The sequence below is a fragment of the Notolepis coatsorum genome (genome assembly GCF_963971535.1).
Source record: "Notolepis coatsorum genome assembly, chromosome: 17".
Classification (NCBI taxonomy): Eukaryota; Metazoa; Chordata; class Actinopteri; order Aulopiformes; family Paralepididae; genus Notolepis; species Notolepis coatsorum.
The window spans coordinates 37,966,602-37,985,503 of record NC_140181.1 but is presented as its reverse complement, the minus strand read 5'-3'; the positions used below and the strand labels follow the sequence as shown (position 1 = coordinate 37,985,503).

General features: G+C 41.1%; 1 protein-coding gene across 1 annotated transcript in view; it reads left to right on the top strand.

Annotated features, from left to right (window-relative positions):
• Positions 1–8,462: 8,462 nt before the first annotated feature.
• The window catches only part of cdk16 (cyclin dependent kinase 16), a 42,220-nt gene continuing 31,780 nt past the window's right edge, over positions 8,463–18,902 (top strand). The window contains exons 1-4 of the mRNA XM_084332620.1: positions 8,463–8,845; positions 11,311–11,496; positions 12,556–12,747; positions 15,168–15,301. Of these exons, the coding sequence (XP_084188746.1) occupies positions 11,376–11,496; positions 12,556–12,747; positions 15,168–15,301 (447 nt within the window). The 5' untranslated portion in view covers positions 8,463–8,845; positions 11,311–11,375. The remainder of the gene's footprint in view (positions 8,846–11,310; positions 11,497–12,555; positions 12,748–15,167; positions 15,302–18,902) is intronic.

Below are 18,902 nucleotides of genomic sequence, written 5' to 3'. Positions count from 1 at the left end.
CAGCATTCAACTGTATGCGCCACATCGGTTTCTATCATCATCATCATCATCACCATCATCACCCACGCTATGCATAAAATATATAGGTCCGCGGAGAGGCACGCTGAGGAGGCCGTGCAAACTGAAATGGAATATGGGGCATCTCTCTCTCTTTACCTAATATTTTTATTCTATCCTGACATTTTTCAGTTGGAAGGGCAGTCTATATGCGTAACGGTAAAAAATTAAAATAAATATATATATATATATTTTTAAGGGCACTTTTTTATGAGGCTCAAAAAGGCAGGTGCTCAAGCACCCCTTGGGCTCTATGTGTGCACGTGCCTGGTGTAGAACCCAAACGCTGGACAATGATGAGTGAGAGAGAGACGAGGCACGAGTCGACATTGAAGATGAACAGGCTTTTACTGAGCAGCAGTAATAATGATACAAACACAGGCATGGAACATAAAAGGCGCAGCGAAGGTTGGTGCCGGTATGAGAGCAGACGGGTAACACACGTGCGATAGAGCTCCTGGTCAAATGAGCGAAAAAACGGATAAATAGAGACCCGAAAAGTGATTAAAAATAAAAGATGCACACGAGAAGTAAGGAAGAGATAACGATTGTGAAGGAAAGAGAAATGGAGAACACACGAGAAGAGGAGAATTTGAAGAAACAGAGCCCCCGAAGCGAAGCCGAGAAGGGACAGGCGGAAGAAGGGGGAGGTCCCGCAGAGGCAGACACGGGAATGCCAGGATGGGCCGTGGTCATGCAGGCCGGGATATTGGAGACCATAACAGCGACGATAAGAGAGACTCACCAGCTTGTTGTTGTTAAATTGACAGCAGAGCAGGCAGCAGGTCTTGATAAAGTATAATCCACTCCATGGCATTGTCCATTGTGCATGTCCCTCCAACTCACTTTGTTTAATTGAAACGTGGTGGGCTTGATAAAGTGTATAATCCGCTGTTGATGATGTATATCCAGAACACTGTCCACTGTCCACCAGACTGCATCCGCCATATAGCTTGTTAGCTGTTAGCACCACAACAAGACAGTTTGTCCATTTCCGCGTCGAACAGACTGCAAACTACCTGGCGTTCTATCGCCATGCTCTAAGACAAACTCTAACCTTAACCAACTTTGAAAGAGTGCCTAAGCTTAACCGTCGAAAGAACTTGCAGTCACGCTCTAAATAGCTGCATCTCAGTCACAACAACACAACTCTCTCCCGAATAAGCTAGAAGTAGAATTGGAACATAGAAAGTGGATTCGGCCAATCAAAGATCGTCTCCGCGAAATGCTGCTACGGAAAAAAAAACTGACGTCGGCCAATCAGAGAGCGTCTCTGCGAAATGCGGCTACAGAAATTCTTGACGCTGCTGCCTAGACCGCTTCAAATCGCGCCCGGATTCCAACATAATAGTCATATTTCAACGCACAACGCGTTACGCACTGATTGGCTGCGACGGATACAGCGATCGAACAGTGACGCGCACTCAGAGCGCTATCGCGTCTAGCCCGGGCCGAGAAATACAAAAAAATTTAAAAATTTAAAAAAAGTGAGTCACTTCCTGTTCAGGAAAACAAGTATTTTTTATTTTATATAGTAACGTTATATTGTGCATTGGAAACACAAACATACTTAAAATGAGTAAATATTATTAATTTTAAACATGTTTATATTATTTATAGGGCTATAAAACAAAAAACTAAAAAATAATTTTTCTTGTTCTCTCATATAACCAGGGCAGGGCCTGAAGGGGGGCGGCGCCCTAGCGCCCCCCAGTGGCGGCCGCCACTGTAGGCAGTACATGGGGTGAACAGAACAATGACGCCACAGGGAGACACAAGGCAGGCAGGCATAAATACGGACGTTGATTACAAGGGGCAACAGCTGGGGGGAGGACAGACTAGCATAATACAATAGATACAGACACCGGGGGGACATACTAGACTAGACAATGGGGCACAGCACAGATAGTAGATACACAGGGAGCAGATTGGCGATGACAGACAACAGACTAATAAATACAGATAAACAGAGACACAGGCAAAGGGTGAACACATGTAGTAGCGCCGACAGGCCGCAGGATGGCAGCAGAGGATTGTTTGAGCAGCACATGATTGTTCGTGGGGCCAGAGCCAGGCTGATTGTAACAAAACCATGGCACTCCCCTGACTAAAAGTATAATGGAGCTCTATGGAGAAACCATGACACTCCCCTGAATAAAAGTGTAATGGAGCTCTATGGAGAAACAGTGGTACTCCCCTGACCAAAAGTATAATGGAGCTCTATGGAGAAACCATGACACTCCCCTGACTAAAAGTATAAGTATAAAGTATAACAGGACCATGAAGTTTCTTCCCCTCAGCTCTCAGACTTGTGAATCAAAACTCTACTAAGGTCGCTTTCACATAGGGGCTGTTTGGTCCGGACTTTCGGACCAGAATTCGATAGTCCGGTTTTTCGGGTCTGTGTGAATGCGCGTCGAACTCGGTCCGCGGACCAAGCAGGCGAACTCTAGTCCGCCTGAAAACGTAGGTCTCGGTTCGGCTTCAGCGGACCAAATATAGGAAGTGATTATTATTACCACTGCTTGCAGCATGAACTCACTGCAAAACAAGCACACTGCATCTAATCTCTCTATCTATCTATCTATCTATCTATCTATCTATCTATCTATCTATCTATCTATCTATCTATCTATCTATCTATCTATCTATCTATCTATCTATCTATCTATCTATCTATCTATCTATCTATCTATCTATCTATCTATCTATCTATCTATCTATCTATCTATCTATCTATCTATCTATCTATCTATCTATCTATCTATCTATCTATCTATCTATCTATCTATCTGTAATATATCTATATATCTAACTGTGCATCTTGGGAAGAAGGAAGAAACACGCGGCTTATTATTATTACCGAGGCGCACGGCATTAATAATGGATCAATGCCACGTCAATACTATTATTATTATTATTATTATATTATTATTATTGGTCTACAAGTTGTTTAGCGAGAGGATGGTGGTAATGTGCTTCAATAGAACAATGGATCAATGCCATGTCAAAACTCGCTCCGCTGATCTGGAGTCAGACAGAGCTCGCAGACAGCACACACAGACACACACACGCGCGCGCGCACACGGGCTTGCAGCCGCACACACACATTTCCACTGTCCAATAGACAAGCGCCCTTTTCGACCGCGTGACATTGTTCAGAAGGTCTCGGTCCGCTGACAGATTTCTCTATGTGAACGCAGGCGAACCAAATGAAGAATGCAACAATGTTGCAACTTCACCCCCAGAACCGCACCGAGTCCACCAAAACTATATGTGAAAGCGACCTTAGCCCACTGCATACCTGTGTATATAGCCATAGCTTTATTTTAATTATTATTTTAATTATTATTTTTTATTCTCACCATTGCACATTGTGCTAACCATTGCACTTTACTGTACAGTTTTATTTATATGTGTCTTATATTGCAACTGACTGTTGATTGTCACATCCTGGTTGGACGTACAGAATCTTGTTGCACTGTCTTGTACTGTATAAGGGCAACCGAACAACAAAAAGATGCCAGTGAGGGGTACGGAGCTCTTTCCAACGCGTGGTGCTGTTGACAGTAAATCAGGTCGTCTTGTTGAGTGCATTTAAAAAGTTTTATTTTCGCTTGCAGGGTGGATAAAGCAAAGCATAACATAAACTCAGTGTTTAAACTGTAACTTAAACAAATAAACTTGTGTTGTAAAATAAACCTTAAAATAACTCAAAACAACTGAAAACAAACAAAACATGCACGGTTGAAAAACTGTGTGGCTCCCCTGTGGCGTTTCCCAATTCCCTCCCGCTGTGCACCTGGTGACACATACAAATAGGCTGTGCCCGAGATCATCTGAGCCCCGCCTATGCCCACTGCCCAGCTAATTAGTCAATAATCTCATAACACCTTCACAATAACACAGCACCTTCATACAATAAAGTAACCATGGTAAGATCATCAAATTGGCTACAACACACCGGCCCCTAATTGCTACTGTATAAGACTATAACAATTCAACACATGCAAATCATTGTAGCCAAATAAATAGTCCACATCAGTATTCACATCAGTATTCAACTCATAATGTTCATAGTTCATGTAATCCAATAGCGTTGGTAACCCCACTAATAGGAAATGTAATAGACATCGCTAGCTGTCGATGGAATTTTTCAAAAGTACACTTCCTGTAAATTTCTATGGGGTTCAAGGTTCAAAGTTCTGTATGGATTATTTCAATAACTGTTATTATTCGGGATAATTCTACCACAAAAGGTAACGTTTTTGACAAATATTGAAACCCAGTTAGTTTCTCTTCCCTATTGTTAGCATGTAGCAACAATTAGATCCGAAATTAGTTTCAAAACGGTTGCACTGGTGAAAATAAAAAAGTACAGTAGATTAGATTTCATTATCTTATGCACGCCTGGTGATACTAAATCCAAATTGAACTCAGGCATTTGAAAGATAATATATATATATATATATATATATATAAATGTGCGAATTGGCTATAATATGGTAATTTATAAGCCTGCTATTCTATATTCTATAATAATATTTCAAATTGCATTGGTCCGGATGGGAGAATTCAGTACTGTATCTACAGAACCTTCTGTTTAATCATCTTCCCTTTATTCATTTCCTTAGATTTTTTGTACACATGATCTCAAGAAGGTACTGAACGAGATAATTTTTTTAATGTTTGGTCATTATTAGCATGGTGTTATTCACAAATACCCATCCTGTGTGGATAATAACGTTCTATTGTATTAGCTCTATTGTTAGACATTACAAACAAATTTGACATTACAAACAAATTTAATTTTTTTACCTTTGTTTAACCAGGAAGTCCCATTGAGATACAAGATCTATTTTGCAAGGGAGACCTGGCCAAGATGACAGCAATAACATTTTGCAATATATCAGACAGCAATAAAATGTGCGGTACATCACACAAGAACATAATAAAAGTGCATGTATACAATATACAATACATCACATGTAAACACAAAAACACAAAACAGAATAGTCTACATAATAGTAAAAGTGTACAACAGTAAAATACAGAGTAATACAGTAATTTTGCAGTTTTGCAGTTGGGACCCGACTACAGAAAGCAGCGACATTCTTCTTGTAGGAAGTTATGTAATACAGATTTTAATTCGCAGAGAGAGACCAGGGTATCTAAATGGATATGGTCCTGTAGCCCATTCCATGCCCAAGGTGCGAAGCTTGAAAAAGCTGTTCTTCCTAGTTCAGTGTTTATTCTCGTTTTTTTTTTTTAAAGTAGCCATCTTGTGGACCTGGTATATAGCTGCTATAGAGGCAAAGCTAATTCGATTGGAAATATATAGGGGAAGCTTCCCTAGGATGGCCTTATATATAAAAACAAACATGTAGGATTTCCTCCGTACGTAGAGAGGTCCATCCTACCATTTGGTAAAGCACACAATGGTGAGTAAGCCCTTTGGCACTAGTGATGAAGCGCAGAGAAGCATTGTATACACTGTCTAGCTTTTATAGCATTGAAGAGGCAGCATGCATATATATTATGTCACCATAGTCAATTACAGACAGGAATGTGGCTTGAACAAGTTTCTTTCTGGCCTCAAAAGAAAAGCATTGTTTGTTGCGAAAGAAAAAAAACAAGTTTTAGTTTAAGTTTCTTAATCACAATCACAATATCTATCTATCTCAGCTGTCATCTGCTTGAACTCTGTGATACATTGACAGCCCATTGACAGCCCCCCCCCCCTCATACTGAACTCTGACTCCATTGCCTAAGGCCTAGGCTGTTACCCATACTGTATGACTCTGAACTCTGTTGCCTTCTCAATTTATACCTATACCTAGTGCTTTCACTCTCTACAACTGCCCTACACTGTAATCATAATAATCTTGACTACCCACCTCACTATATACCCATATACTCTGTATGATAGCATGTACAACACATATACATCATATATATTTATATTTACTGCATATATAAATTATATATTTATATTTACCACATATATACATATCCATATCGGTCTGAATTTACCTGTATATAATACAGTCTGGAGTTAGAGATAAAACATAAATCAGTTTAAAAATATGTAAAAAAAAAAATTAAAATAAAGGGTATCTGGAAGAGGAAGTGTGTTGATTGGGAGTATGTGTAAGATGTAAATAAAAAATAGAAGAAATTATGTATATCATATGGTATTTATTTAGTATATATATATTATATATTACATATTTATAGGTATATTTATATAAATGTAACTATTTATATATAAATGTATTGGATTGTATAGAGATACAGCGTTTTATATATATAATTAACAATAGATTAAATTATAATTTGTGATAGTTAAAAAGGGGTAGGAATACAAATAAAAAAAAGTGTATACTTCTTCCTACCCCTTCTCGAACAGGGTAAACTATAGGATTTGTTTATCTGTTTATCTTTTTGTTGTCTTTTTTTTTTGTATATGTCAAATTAACAGATATATTTTTGTTTTTATACTTGTTCGGGAAAAAAAATCTTTCATTCCTTCATTCATTATAATTTAATAATACCTATTTATACAGCTGCATATAACCCATATAACGCTGTGTGATAGCATACAATAATGCTGTATATACTGTATATATATATATTTATTCATTTATTCTTACTGTATATCTATCCACCTACCTGTACATACCTGCACAGCAGTGCACACAATTTTTACATCGTTTTTACATAGTTGTATATCTATATATGTACACAACTCTTACTAGTTATGTTGCTACTGCTAAAGGAATGTGAATCACTACCCACTTTCAAAAACACTCTCAAAGAACACCTACGGGAGACTGCAATTCAAAACTGCAAATGTCCTAACCCAACCCCCTCCAATGTACAGTAAATGGCCAAGTATGGCTTTGTCAATATTCCAATGTACAGTGTACAGTGTCCCAAGCCAGTATGACTACGACCATACTGTCTCTTTATACCTGTATCACTACATATTAGTATTACAACTCTGTACATACATCTGATTAGCACTACACCCAGTAGTACTAATTTATATAATATTTATTCTATACCCAGTTTAATCCCCTGTACATTGATTGATTGATTAATTGATTGATTGATTGAAAACTTTATGAACAGATTGCAGAATGGGTACAATACAGTACGGCTCAATACAAACAACTGCTAAGACTCGCAGGCACGTGCACACATAGAGCCCAAGGGGTGCTTGAGCACCTGCCCTTTTGAGCCTCATAAAAAAAGTGCCTTTAAAAGAAAATAATAATCATTTGAATTTTTGTTTACCGTTACGCATATAGACTGCCCTTCCAACTGAAAAATTTCAGGATAGAATAAAAATATTAGGTAAAGAGAGAGAGAGATGCCCCATATTCCATTGCAGTTTGCATGGTCTCCTCAGCGTGCCTCTCCGCGGACCTATATATTTTATGCATAGCGTGGGTGGTGATGATGATGATAGAAACCGCTGTGGCGCATACAGTTAAATGCTGGTATTACACTCATTGAGGGACACGAAGAAGTCAAGTCCGATGGGATTTGGGAATCTCAAATACAAATCGGGATTGGAATAGAAAATGCATTTATATTAAACAATACAGAATATACAGCACTTCTTGGGGTCTGTAGGGTAAGCACTTATTCCCTCCCCCCTGAACATTTATGGAGATGTATGGGCCTTTGATAAAAGTGTCTTTCAAGGATAAGTGGGCTCCTGCACTGATTATTATAGTTCAATATTCAATATTTGATCACCAAAACCCCCCAAAAAGTATTAAAAAAAAGGGCCCTTAAAATCGGGCTTGCGCGTTTCACGCGCTCGGTTAAAACACACACAGCTAGAATGCCCATTTTCAGCCTTTGAGCACCTGCCCCTCTAAAGTCCTGTGCACGTCCCTGGCTAAGAGGATACAGCCCAGAAAAATACTTTCGTCTTGTTTACATCACGGTCCTCCATTTTCAATTCATCAAGACATTTATGACATACAAATGTACACTACTGTGTAAGAAAAAGAGAAAAAGATATCATAAAAAATATATACATCCGAAGGGGAAGAAACTGTACATTGGAGGGGGTTGGGTGGGTGGGGAGATTTGGACATTTACCATGGCCAGTTTCTAATTGTAATTTCTATTGCATTCTACTGTTACATTTGCACTGGTTGGATGCCAAACATATTTTCGTTGTACTGTCCTGGCCTTGTGCTGTATAATGACAATACATTTTTATCTAATTTATTATAATCTAATCTAATTTCATCTAATAATAATCTATTTTTTGCTATCAAGGACGACGTCTTTTATTTTGAAAAAGACAGGGTGAGCGGAAGTGCTGGTTGGTATGTCAGCAGCTTGACAGCAGCGTCAGACTGGAAACCGGAGCTGCACGGAACCTCAACTGACATGTTGGTGATATTGACCGGCTGTCTGTCTGTCTGACTGACAGACAGGCTGATTGACTGACTAGTTGTCTCACGTTACCGGCCAACAGACAGACAGGCCATCTCGGCTGCCTGCCTACTGCTCCACAGTGGGTAGACGGACAGACAGGCGCGCGCGCCCACGCATGCATGCATGCACGCACCGACACACACACACAGACGCGCGCACACACACACACATACGCACCCGCGCGCACAGCTGTAGAAGCGATCTGAAGACGGCTGGTCTCCATGGAGGAGGAGGAGCAGACAGTAAACCATGGCCGCAGATTACTGGGCTAACAGGCTAACAGGCTAACGGCTAGCTCGGCATTAAAGAACATATATCAGCTCCGGTAAGAGAACAATAACTTTAGCCTAACATTAAAAACGACATTATTTCTATTATAATAGTGTTGTTAGTTATCATGTTGTTATCCCTGTTGCAACAGTGTTCTCATCTGCTTGTTGACAAGCTGCTGTTAGCTGTCTGCCTGTATTACTGTAGGCCGAGCTGCTAATCATTTTATATAATAACCAGTCTACTATTCAACTAACATTCTAACCTGTGTTGTCTGACATCATATACCATTCTAACCTGTGTGTTGTCTGACATCATATACCATTCTAACCTGTGTGTTGTCTGACATATACCATTCTAACCAGTAACCTGTGTGTGTTGTCTGACATCATATACCATTCTAACCAGTAACCTGTGTGTTGTCTGACATCATATACCATTCTAACCAGTAACCTGTGTGTTGTCTGACATCATATACCATTCTAACCTGTGTTGTCTGACATCATATACCATTATAATAACCTGTGTTGTCTGACATCTGTTATTTGTTGTGTCTATTATCAGTAGTAAAATCACTGGGTGTTCCCCGTGCCAGTGGTTCTCAAAATCTCAACCCTAAATTGATACACATAAGGCATATCCCATTTTATAAGATGTTGTTTCAGGGCCCCCTGCCTGAGAAGTGTGAGATATGTCCAGAATTCCATAACTATCTATATTGTAGTCAAGGAGATAACACTGGAAAAAGTCACTGAGTATATTCTATCACTGGACTAACTTCTAGTGAATTAACTCTTAGTCCAGTGAGATACTATACTGTATAACTTCTAGTGAATGAACTCTTATACAGTATATTCTCTCACTGGACTAACCTTTAGTGAATTAACTAATACAGTATATTCTCTCACTGGACTAACCTTTAGTGAATTAACTCTTATACAGTATATTCTCTCTCACTGGACTAACTTTTAGTGAATTAACTCTTATACAGTATATTCTCTCACTGGACTAACTTTTAGTGAATGAACTCTTATACAGTATATTCTCTCTCACTGGACTAACCTTTAGTGAATTAACTCTTATACAGTATATTCTCTCACTGGACTAACCTTTAGTGAATTAACTCTATATTCTCTCACTGGAGTGAAATTAAACTAAATTAAATTAAAAAAAGGACCCTTGGGTGGCCTCGTACCCCACATTGAGAATCACTGCTGTATGCTAGCAGCCAGAGAAAAGAGCAGGACAGGAGAATGGTTCTACAGTAGGTCTCTCCTGTGGCAGGAGAATGGTTCTACAGTAGGTCTCTCCTGTGGCAGGAGAATGGTTCTACAGTAGGTCTCTCCTGTGGCAGGAGAATGGTTCTACAGTAGGTCTCTCCTGTGGCAGGAGAATGGTTCTACAGTAGGTCTCTCCTGTGGCAGGAGAATGGTTCTACAGTAGGTCTCTCCTGTGGCAGGAGAATGGTTCTACAGTAGGTCTCCTGTGGCAGGAGAATGGTTCTACAGTAGGTCTCTCCTGTGGCAGGAGAATGGTTCTACAGTAGGTCTCTCCTGTGGCAGGAGAATGGTTCTACAGTAGGTCTCTCCTGTGGCAGGAGAATGGTTCTACAGTAGGTCTCTCCTGTGGCAGGAGAATGGTTCTACAGTAGGTCTCTCCTGTGGCAGGAGAATGGTTCTACAGTAGGTCTCTCCTGTGGCAGGAGAATGGTTCTACAGTAGGTCTCTCCTGTGGCAGGAGAATGGTTCTACAGTAGGTCTCTCCTGTGGCAGGAGAATGGTTCTACAGTAGGTCTCTCCTGTGGCAGGAGAATGGTTCTACAGTAGGTCTCTCCTGTGGCAGGAGAATGGTTCTACAGTAGGTCTCTCCTGTGGCAGGAGAATGGTTCTACAGTAGGTCTCTCCTGTGGCAGGAGAATGGTTCTACAGTAGGTCTCTCCAGGAGTAGTGAGGAGGAATGTTTCAGCTGAGAGGAGGCTGCAGAGTTGAAATAAAACTCTGGCTGTTTTTAGCTACGACCAAGCGGCTAGTTTACTGTAAGTCTGTCTCTCTGTCTGTTGCCCCCCCCCCCCCCCCCCCCCCACAACGGAGTACATGACGGACACATACAATTTGCCACAATGATAGTTAGTGGTGTACCACTGCATCACAGCAAATTATCACTAATTGCCCTGGCTATAATCAAAGATCAAATGTAAAGATTCGAAAAGCCATAACTTACATGGTAAGTCCAACTGAAACAATATGTTGTACACTTGTTCAGCTAGCTTTGCTCTACAACTTTGCCAATAGGACCACCCATGTCCACCATAGCCTCTTTAAAAAAATTAATCTTTCCATTTACCAGTGTGTCTGTCTACCTGTCTGTTTACCTCTCTATTTATAATGTGTTTACCTGTCTATTTACCAGTTTGGCTACCTCTGTTTATCAATGTGTTTAATACATTACCTGTATATTTACCAGTTTGTCTAACTCTGTTTACCAGTGTGCATACCTGTCTGTTTACTTGTCTGTTTGCAGGTGTGTGAGACACGGTGGCTGCCCCTCCCCCCTCCTTGGCATCTCGCCCCCCCCTGCCCCCCCTCATGGAGAGGATGAGGAAGATGAAGAGGCAGCTGTCACTCACCCTTGGGAGGGGGGGCGGGGGGGCCGACAAGACCCTGCCAGAGACCATTACGCAGGATGCCACATCACATAGTGACTCAGGTAACACACACACACCTGAACACACACACCTGACCAGGGTGTGTATGTCTGATAGCTGGTAGGGCTTTCCCTAAACAAGGTTTATTTATTTATTTGAAGTAAAAAAAAATATATATATATATATTATAATAATTCAGTGAAAGCTTGGGGCCAGCTTAGAAACAGATACAAACTATTGTGTAAGCTTATACACTGTATTTAAATAAATAACTTGTGTTTGCTATTTTATTGAAATTATGTTTTTAAGTTGCAGGAAACTACAGCAAATAACTTTCTTTATTGTAAATGTTTTTGCTTCGGACGGGGGGGCACAACCTCTTAAGGCGATAACTCTAATATTTTAATTTGAAAAGATTCAAATGAACGGTGCACATTCATGACTCCTATAGGAAGAACGTTTTTTTATTTTGGTGACCCCATGACCTTTCCTCTAGTGCCACCATCAGGACAACCTTTCAAGTTTCAAATTAGTGTATCTCCTGATCCGTTACAGTCATGACACTATATCCAGAGTTGAGTGTACTCATGGACAACAACTTGCCACAAGGATTCATGAAGTCTCCATCTTTCTCTCCCCTCTCCATCTCTTCCTCTTCCTCACTCTCCAACTCTCTCTCCTGTCCATCACCCCCTCACTCTCCAACTCTCCCTCTCCTGTCTATCTCTTTCCTCTCCATCTCTCCCCTATCCATCTCCCGCTCACTCCATCTCTCCCTCTGTCTCCTGTCTATCTCTCTCCCCTCTCCATCTCTCCCCTCTCCATCTCTCCCCTCTCCATCTCTCTCCTCTCTCATCTATCCATCTCTCTCCTCCTTATCTCTCTATCTATCTCCTTTGTCTCTCCACCACTCTATCTCTCCATCTCTCTATCTCTATCTCTCCACCTCTCTTAATTTCTCTATCTCTCCTCTCAATCTCTCCATATCTCCTCTTTATCTCTCTCCTCTCAATCGCTCCATGTCTGCATCTCCACCCTTCTGTCTCTCTCTCTCTCTCTCTCTCTCTCTCTCTCTCTCTCTCTCTCTCTCTCTCTCTCTCTCTCTCTGTCTCTCTGTCCAGAGGTGGGCTCAGTGCGAGGAGGTGCAGGAGGAGGTGGAAGGAGCAGTGGAGTTGCAGTGGGCGGGACATGGAGGACAGGCTCCTCCTCTCGGTCTGTCCAATCCCTGCTGCAGAACTATAGCTCCGCCCTCAGGAGGCCTCGTGGGCTGGGCCGCAGTCTGAGCTCATACCTCAACCACACCACACGGCTCGGTATGAGATACATCCCATAGTACACAATAATACACAACATGGCTCTGTATAGAATACATCCCATAATACACCATTATACACAAAACGGCTCTGTATAGAATACATCCCATAATACACCATTATACACAACACGGCTCTGTATAGAATACATCCCATAATACACAACACAGCTCTGTACATCTCATAATACACAACACAGCTCTGTATAGACTACATCCCATAATACACAACACTGCTCTGTATAGAATACATCCGATAATACACCATAATACATAACACAGCGATGTGTTGGGTCATTTTCACCACCCTTTGCAGTGCTTTCTGGTCTGAGGCAGAGCAGTTTGCATACTAGATTGTGATGCAGTTAGTAAGTATGCTTTCTATGGTACATCGGTAGAAGTTCACCAGAATGGACAGATGGGCTTTGCTCAGTCTGCTCAGGAAGAAGAGACACTGGTGAGCTTTCTTGCCCAAGAGAGTTGCTCTCAGATGTGGACACATTCAACCCCCGTCCCGTTGATACTGATGGGGCGCGCCTGCTTTGGTATTTCTGAAGTCCACGATGAGCTGCTTGGTTTTCTTAGTGTTGAGGGCCAGGTTGTTGTCGGCTCACAAACTTGACAATGGTATTGGAACCATGTACAGGAGTGGGTGAAGAGGCAGTAGAGTGCAACACCACTTCTGTTCTCAAGCTGGGTGAAGCTTGGGAGAAGCTGCGTGATGCATAGGAGGAAGATGTTAAAGTATTCATGTGTCAGTCTTAGGGTTAAAGTATGAATGTGTTAGTCTTAGGGTTAAAGTATTAATGTGTCAGTCCTAGTGTTACGGTTAAAGTATGAATGTGTCAGTCCTAGGGTTAAAGTATTAATGTGTCAGTCTTAGGGTTAAAGTATGAATGTGTCAGTCCTAGGGTTAAAGTATTAATGTGTCAGTCTTAGGGTTAAAGTATGAATGTGTCAGTCCTAGGGTTAAAGTATGAATGTGTCAGTCTTAGGGTTAAAGTATGAATGTGTCAGTCTTAGGGTTAAAGTATGAATGTGTCAGTCCTAGGGTTAAAGTATGAATGTTTCAAGTTTCAAGTTTCAAGTTTCTTTATGTGTCAGTTTTGGGGTTATGGTGTGAATGTGTCAGTCCAGCGGTTCTCAAACTACGGGTTGCGACCCAAAGTGGGGTCGCGGGTAGGTGATAGTTGGGTCGCGCATTGGCACAAAAAAAAAAAACTCCGATCGAGTTTTCCACCCGGCAGCTGTGTGTATTTGCCATGTCTCGCCCCTTCATCAATGGAGGCCGACACACGTATTCCAATACACATCTCACTACACCCTGCGCATTTATAATCGCGGGAGGGGCGTCTGGTCTTTTGTGTATAACCTGGACTCGCAATGGATAGGTTTGTTGTCAGAAGCGTTGCTGGTTGGCCGCGATGAAATGGGCTCTGCCTCTGCGCAGCAACCAGCTGCTATACCACACTGAAGTGAGGTGGCAGAGTATTCGCCTTTGTTAACTCGGAGAAGAAGCGCAGATTTTCCTTGCAGACAAAAACAACACATTGGCAGAGAAATGTGCTGATAATGAGCTGGAAACTCCGTTATTGGCACTCCAGGATAATCGGCAGAGATTTGGGGGTATTTACTCAGCTTGATGGCTTGTTGTATGAACAGAATGCAGGAGGCGCTCGATGATCTTTCGTGTGACGAGCTACTGAAAGTCAAGTTCACTGGACAGGCCCTCGCAAAGTTCTGGATATCAGTCCGGAACGAGTACCCAGTGTTGTGTAATGCTGCGCTGATAAAGCGTGTCCCCTTCGCATTAACATACCTCTGTGACGGCGGATTTTCAGAGTAGAAGCGCCGCGGATCTCTGCCAAAGCGCACGTGAGCGCATTTTATTTTCATGTTCTGGCATCATATTTTGGCTAAATATGCCTCGTTTTATAAATGTGTATACAGAAACAATTCCATTGCTTTTGTTGATAATATTCATTAATTTCATTGAGAACATAGTGCTGTAATTTCATTTTCGAAACAACGTGTGCTTTTATTTTGATATTCCTTATTTCCACTTTGAAATTACGCGATACGTTAAGTGTGGGGTTGCCAAAAGAATTCCTAAATAAAATGGGGTTGTGGTATAAAAAAGTTTGAGAACCCCTGTGTTAGTCTTAAGGTTAGATTTGTCTGAGCAGACAAACCTGGGAAGCATAGGCCATAGATGCACCTGTTCAGTGTCCAATGCCTTGGAGGTGTTGACAAAGGCCACAAAGAGGTCATGATGCTATTTTCAGCACTTTATCATAATACCTGATCATAATAAAAAAAACATCCCATAATACAAACAGCCCATCTTCATGATTAAAAATAGTCAATAGATTGTACGTCTTGTGTGTGTGTCTTTGTATGTTTGTGTCTGTGTGTCATCAGAGATTGTCCATGAGGACGTTAAGATGGGTTCTGATGGGGAGAGTGACCTGGCGTCTGCTTCATCAGATGATCACCAGAGTCCAGTTCCAGTCCGACTGAGGAACCATCCTGGACGCAAGAAGATTTCTACTGAGGTACACACACACACCTCACGCATTCTGAGAGAAAGAGCGAGCGGTTTAGAGAGAGCAGTCTGGAGAATGTTCTCAGAAAGTTTAGCTGAGTTTATGTGCCGCTACTAATGCTGTATTTTTGTAATTAATATTATCCACTAGCAAGCATTGTGTTGTGATGATGAAGAGCAGTGTTAATATTATCCACTAGCAAGTAGCGATGCCCCGATCGATCGGCCAGCGATCGGTATCGGCCGATAATCAGTATAAATATGAGATCGGGGAATTCCGATAATGCTTGCTACTTGCCGATTGCGAAAACCGATCGATGATGCGCGCGAAAAACATAACAGAAAGACAACTCTCAGTGGAGTTGTCATGAGAGAGAGAGAGTGAGTGAGTGAGTGTGCATGCAAGCGTGAGAGAGCGCGCGTGTGTGTGAGTGCGAGCATGAGAGTACGTTTTACTTACTGTGTAGTCGACTCGAGGCGACGGAGCCCCGCTAACCCATACGCTACAGTGCCCCAGGTAGTTGAGACAACCAAGCTTGCAGTGCGTGAAGAACCGCCCTACTCTGCCTCTGATTTGCAGACCCACAGGGTACCGGTGGGGGAATGTGATTGGGCCAAAGCAGAGTCACACACACAGACAGTGGCTCCAGTCACATGCGTTGCAGAGAGTGCAGAGAATTTCAACTCGTTGTGTGTTGGCAGCTTGGCGCTGATAATACATTATGCAAATGGTTCAAATGCATTGAATTCAGCTCAATTCTATTTCAAACAGCACATAGTCTTTTTTATTATGTATAGGTTACTAATAATTAAAATTATTTAATAAATATTAATTAACCCAAATCCCAGTTTTTACAATATACCAAAACCAAAAACGATCGGTATCTGCAGTGTATCGGCCGATATGGCTCATAGACGATCGCTGATCGGTATCGGTGGCAAAAAACGTGATCGGGGCATCCCTACTAGCAAGCATTGTGTTGTGATGATGAAGTGCAGTGTTAATATTATCCACTAACATGCATTGTGTTGTGATGATGAAGAACAGTGTTAATATTATCCACTAACAAGCATTGTGTTGTGATGATGAAGAACAGTGTTAATATTAAACACTAACAAGCATTGTGTTGTGATGATGAAGAACAGTGTTAATATTATCCACTAACAAGCATTGTGTTGTGATGATGAAGAACAGTGTTAATATTATCCACTAACAAGCATTGTGTTGTGATAATGAAGAACAGTGTTAATATTATCCACTAACAAGCATTGTGTTGTGATGATGAAGAACAGTGTTAATATTATCCACTAACAAGCATTGTGTTGTGATGATGAAGAGCAGTGTTAATATTATCCACTAGCAAGCATTGTGTTGTGATGATGAAGAGCAGTGTTAATATTATCCATTAGCAAGCATTGTGTTGTGATGATGAAGAGCAGTGTTAATAATATTAACACTGTTCTTCATCATCACAACACAATGCTTGTTAGTGGATAATAACACTGCTCTTCATCACAACACAATGCTTGTTAGTGGATAATATTAAACTGTCCTTTCTAGCAAATATCCTGGAATTGGTAAATAACCAACTCAAATATATCCATATTAATCTGTTTTTTGAGCAAAACATAGCACGATCTCAGCCACTACTTTAATTGTGAATGATTTATTATCTGGGCCCTATTCCCCGTACCTGGTTCAACTAAGTCGATCAAAAGTTCCATTAGCCAGATTCAATTAACCCGATGTTTTAATCCAGGCTTTCCCTGTTCCTCGAACGCTGATTCAGTCTTGTTAATTCGAACCAGACTTGATACTCAGGATAATTGCGCGGCCGCCTCACCTGAAAAGACAGCAGGTGTCGATCGCAGAAATCCTGATTTTCTAACGGCATTGATTGATTGATTGATTGAAAACTTTATTAACAGATTGCAGAATGGGTACAATACAGTACGGCTCAATAGCCTCGCAGACGAGTTAAATGCATAATCTATAGGAACATTTTAAGTCCCTCATTACCCCAATCAATCAGACTATATTTCTTTAAATGTGCCTGCTGGCAGTAGGCTTAATGGAATGAATAATCGAATGAGATCTTGCTAGCGAAAATAATTAGTTCAACTCTTTCAGAATAAGTAGATAAAAACAAGCCCAAAGACAAGCCCAAAGAGTATCTAATTGATACGAATTAATAGATACTTATGAGGATATCTGTACTGTACAGTATGTGCTTAGGTATCATGTACTATATAAATATATGGTTCCCAAAGTTTTCAAGGCGCGACCCCCGCAATAACATGTCAGAGAGGCTTGGAGGCTATACAGTTTCACTATTAATCAGGTTTTAATCTGTTTCGGACATCATCCATACATGCATTGAATTGATTAACCTTTGATTTATATCAGTGACACCAGTCATGTTCATCACCCTCTTGTTCATCATCAGATAACAGTGCTTGAACAGATAAATGCATTTTCTCAAATTCATTCATCAAAATGTCAAAGGCTTGCAATTGCTCATTCATTTTCTCAAGTCACGTCCACGTCATCAAATCCGTCAAACAGCGCATCTCCTCAGACATTTTAATCCCAGTTACAATATCACAAAAACGTGAGTGACAGTGATACAATTCAACAATCCACAGATTCAGAATCGTCGTAATTCACATCCACAATCCACGCATAAAGACGCTTCAATTTATGCTTGAATGAAACACAATCCGGGTGCTCCGTTAAGTAAATACATCCACAGCGGAGAATATTAAACGAATCGGAGCCAAACGCCCGATCGGGTTCATTCATTAAAAATATCCCTGCGGGATTCACATTTGCAATGCTCCGTTATTCAAATAACCACATAGTGTGTGTCGCGACTCGCGAGCACCGTATCCGTATAACTATGACGTGCATTATTTAGGACAAAGGCTGATGATTTATTATCAGCATTTTAGGTATATTATTTTACATTTCAAAAGCCCCCTCTAGAAAAACGAAGCACAAAAACATTATTCAGAATGGTATAATGGGATCTGTGAGGAGAGCTGGCATTTCTTTGCGAGGGCGTGGCCAGGTTATCCAGCTAACTGAACTAAACCCTGCGCTGGAGCAGGTTCAAACATTCTGATCTGTTGCCATAGGGATTTAGACAATCGCGCGTCGGGGAACCGTAAAGTCTAGCTTATGTCAAGTTATCCTGAAAATTATCCGGCTAACTCGATTAGCCAGGTACGAGGAACAGGGCCCTGGCCTAGACAAAAGAAAACATTGTGCTGCCCTATTTGTAGATATGTAAATGGATCTGACATCAAAAGAGTTACACAATTCAAATATCTTGGCATCTGGCTTGATTTACATTTAAATGCCATATAGATAAATCTTGCCAGTAAATTGCTTCTTGTACAGGAACAGATCCAGCTTCTTAATGATTAGCAGAACGAGGGTTGTTGAAGCAGTTTTTCTACCTGTCTTGGATTATGGAGATGTGATTTATATGATTTATAGAGTGCTGCTCCTTCCACTCTGAAACCTCTAGACACAGTCTATCATTCTGCTCTCAGATTTATTACTACCTCCTGTATGATAAAGTGGGTTGTTCTTCTCTGGCAGAGAG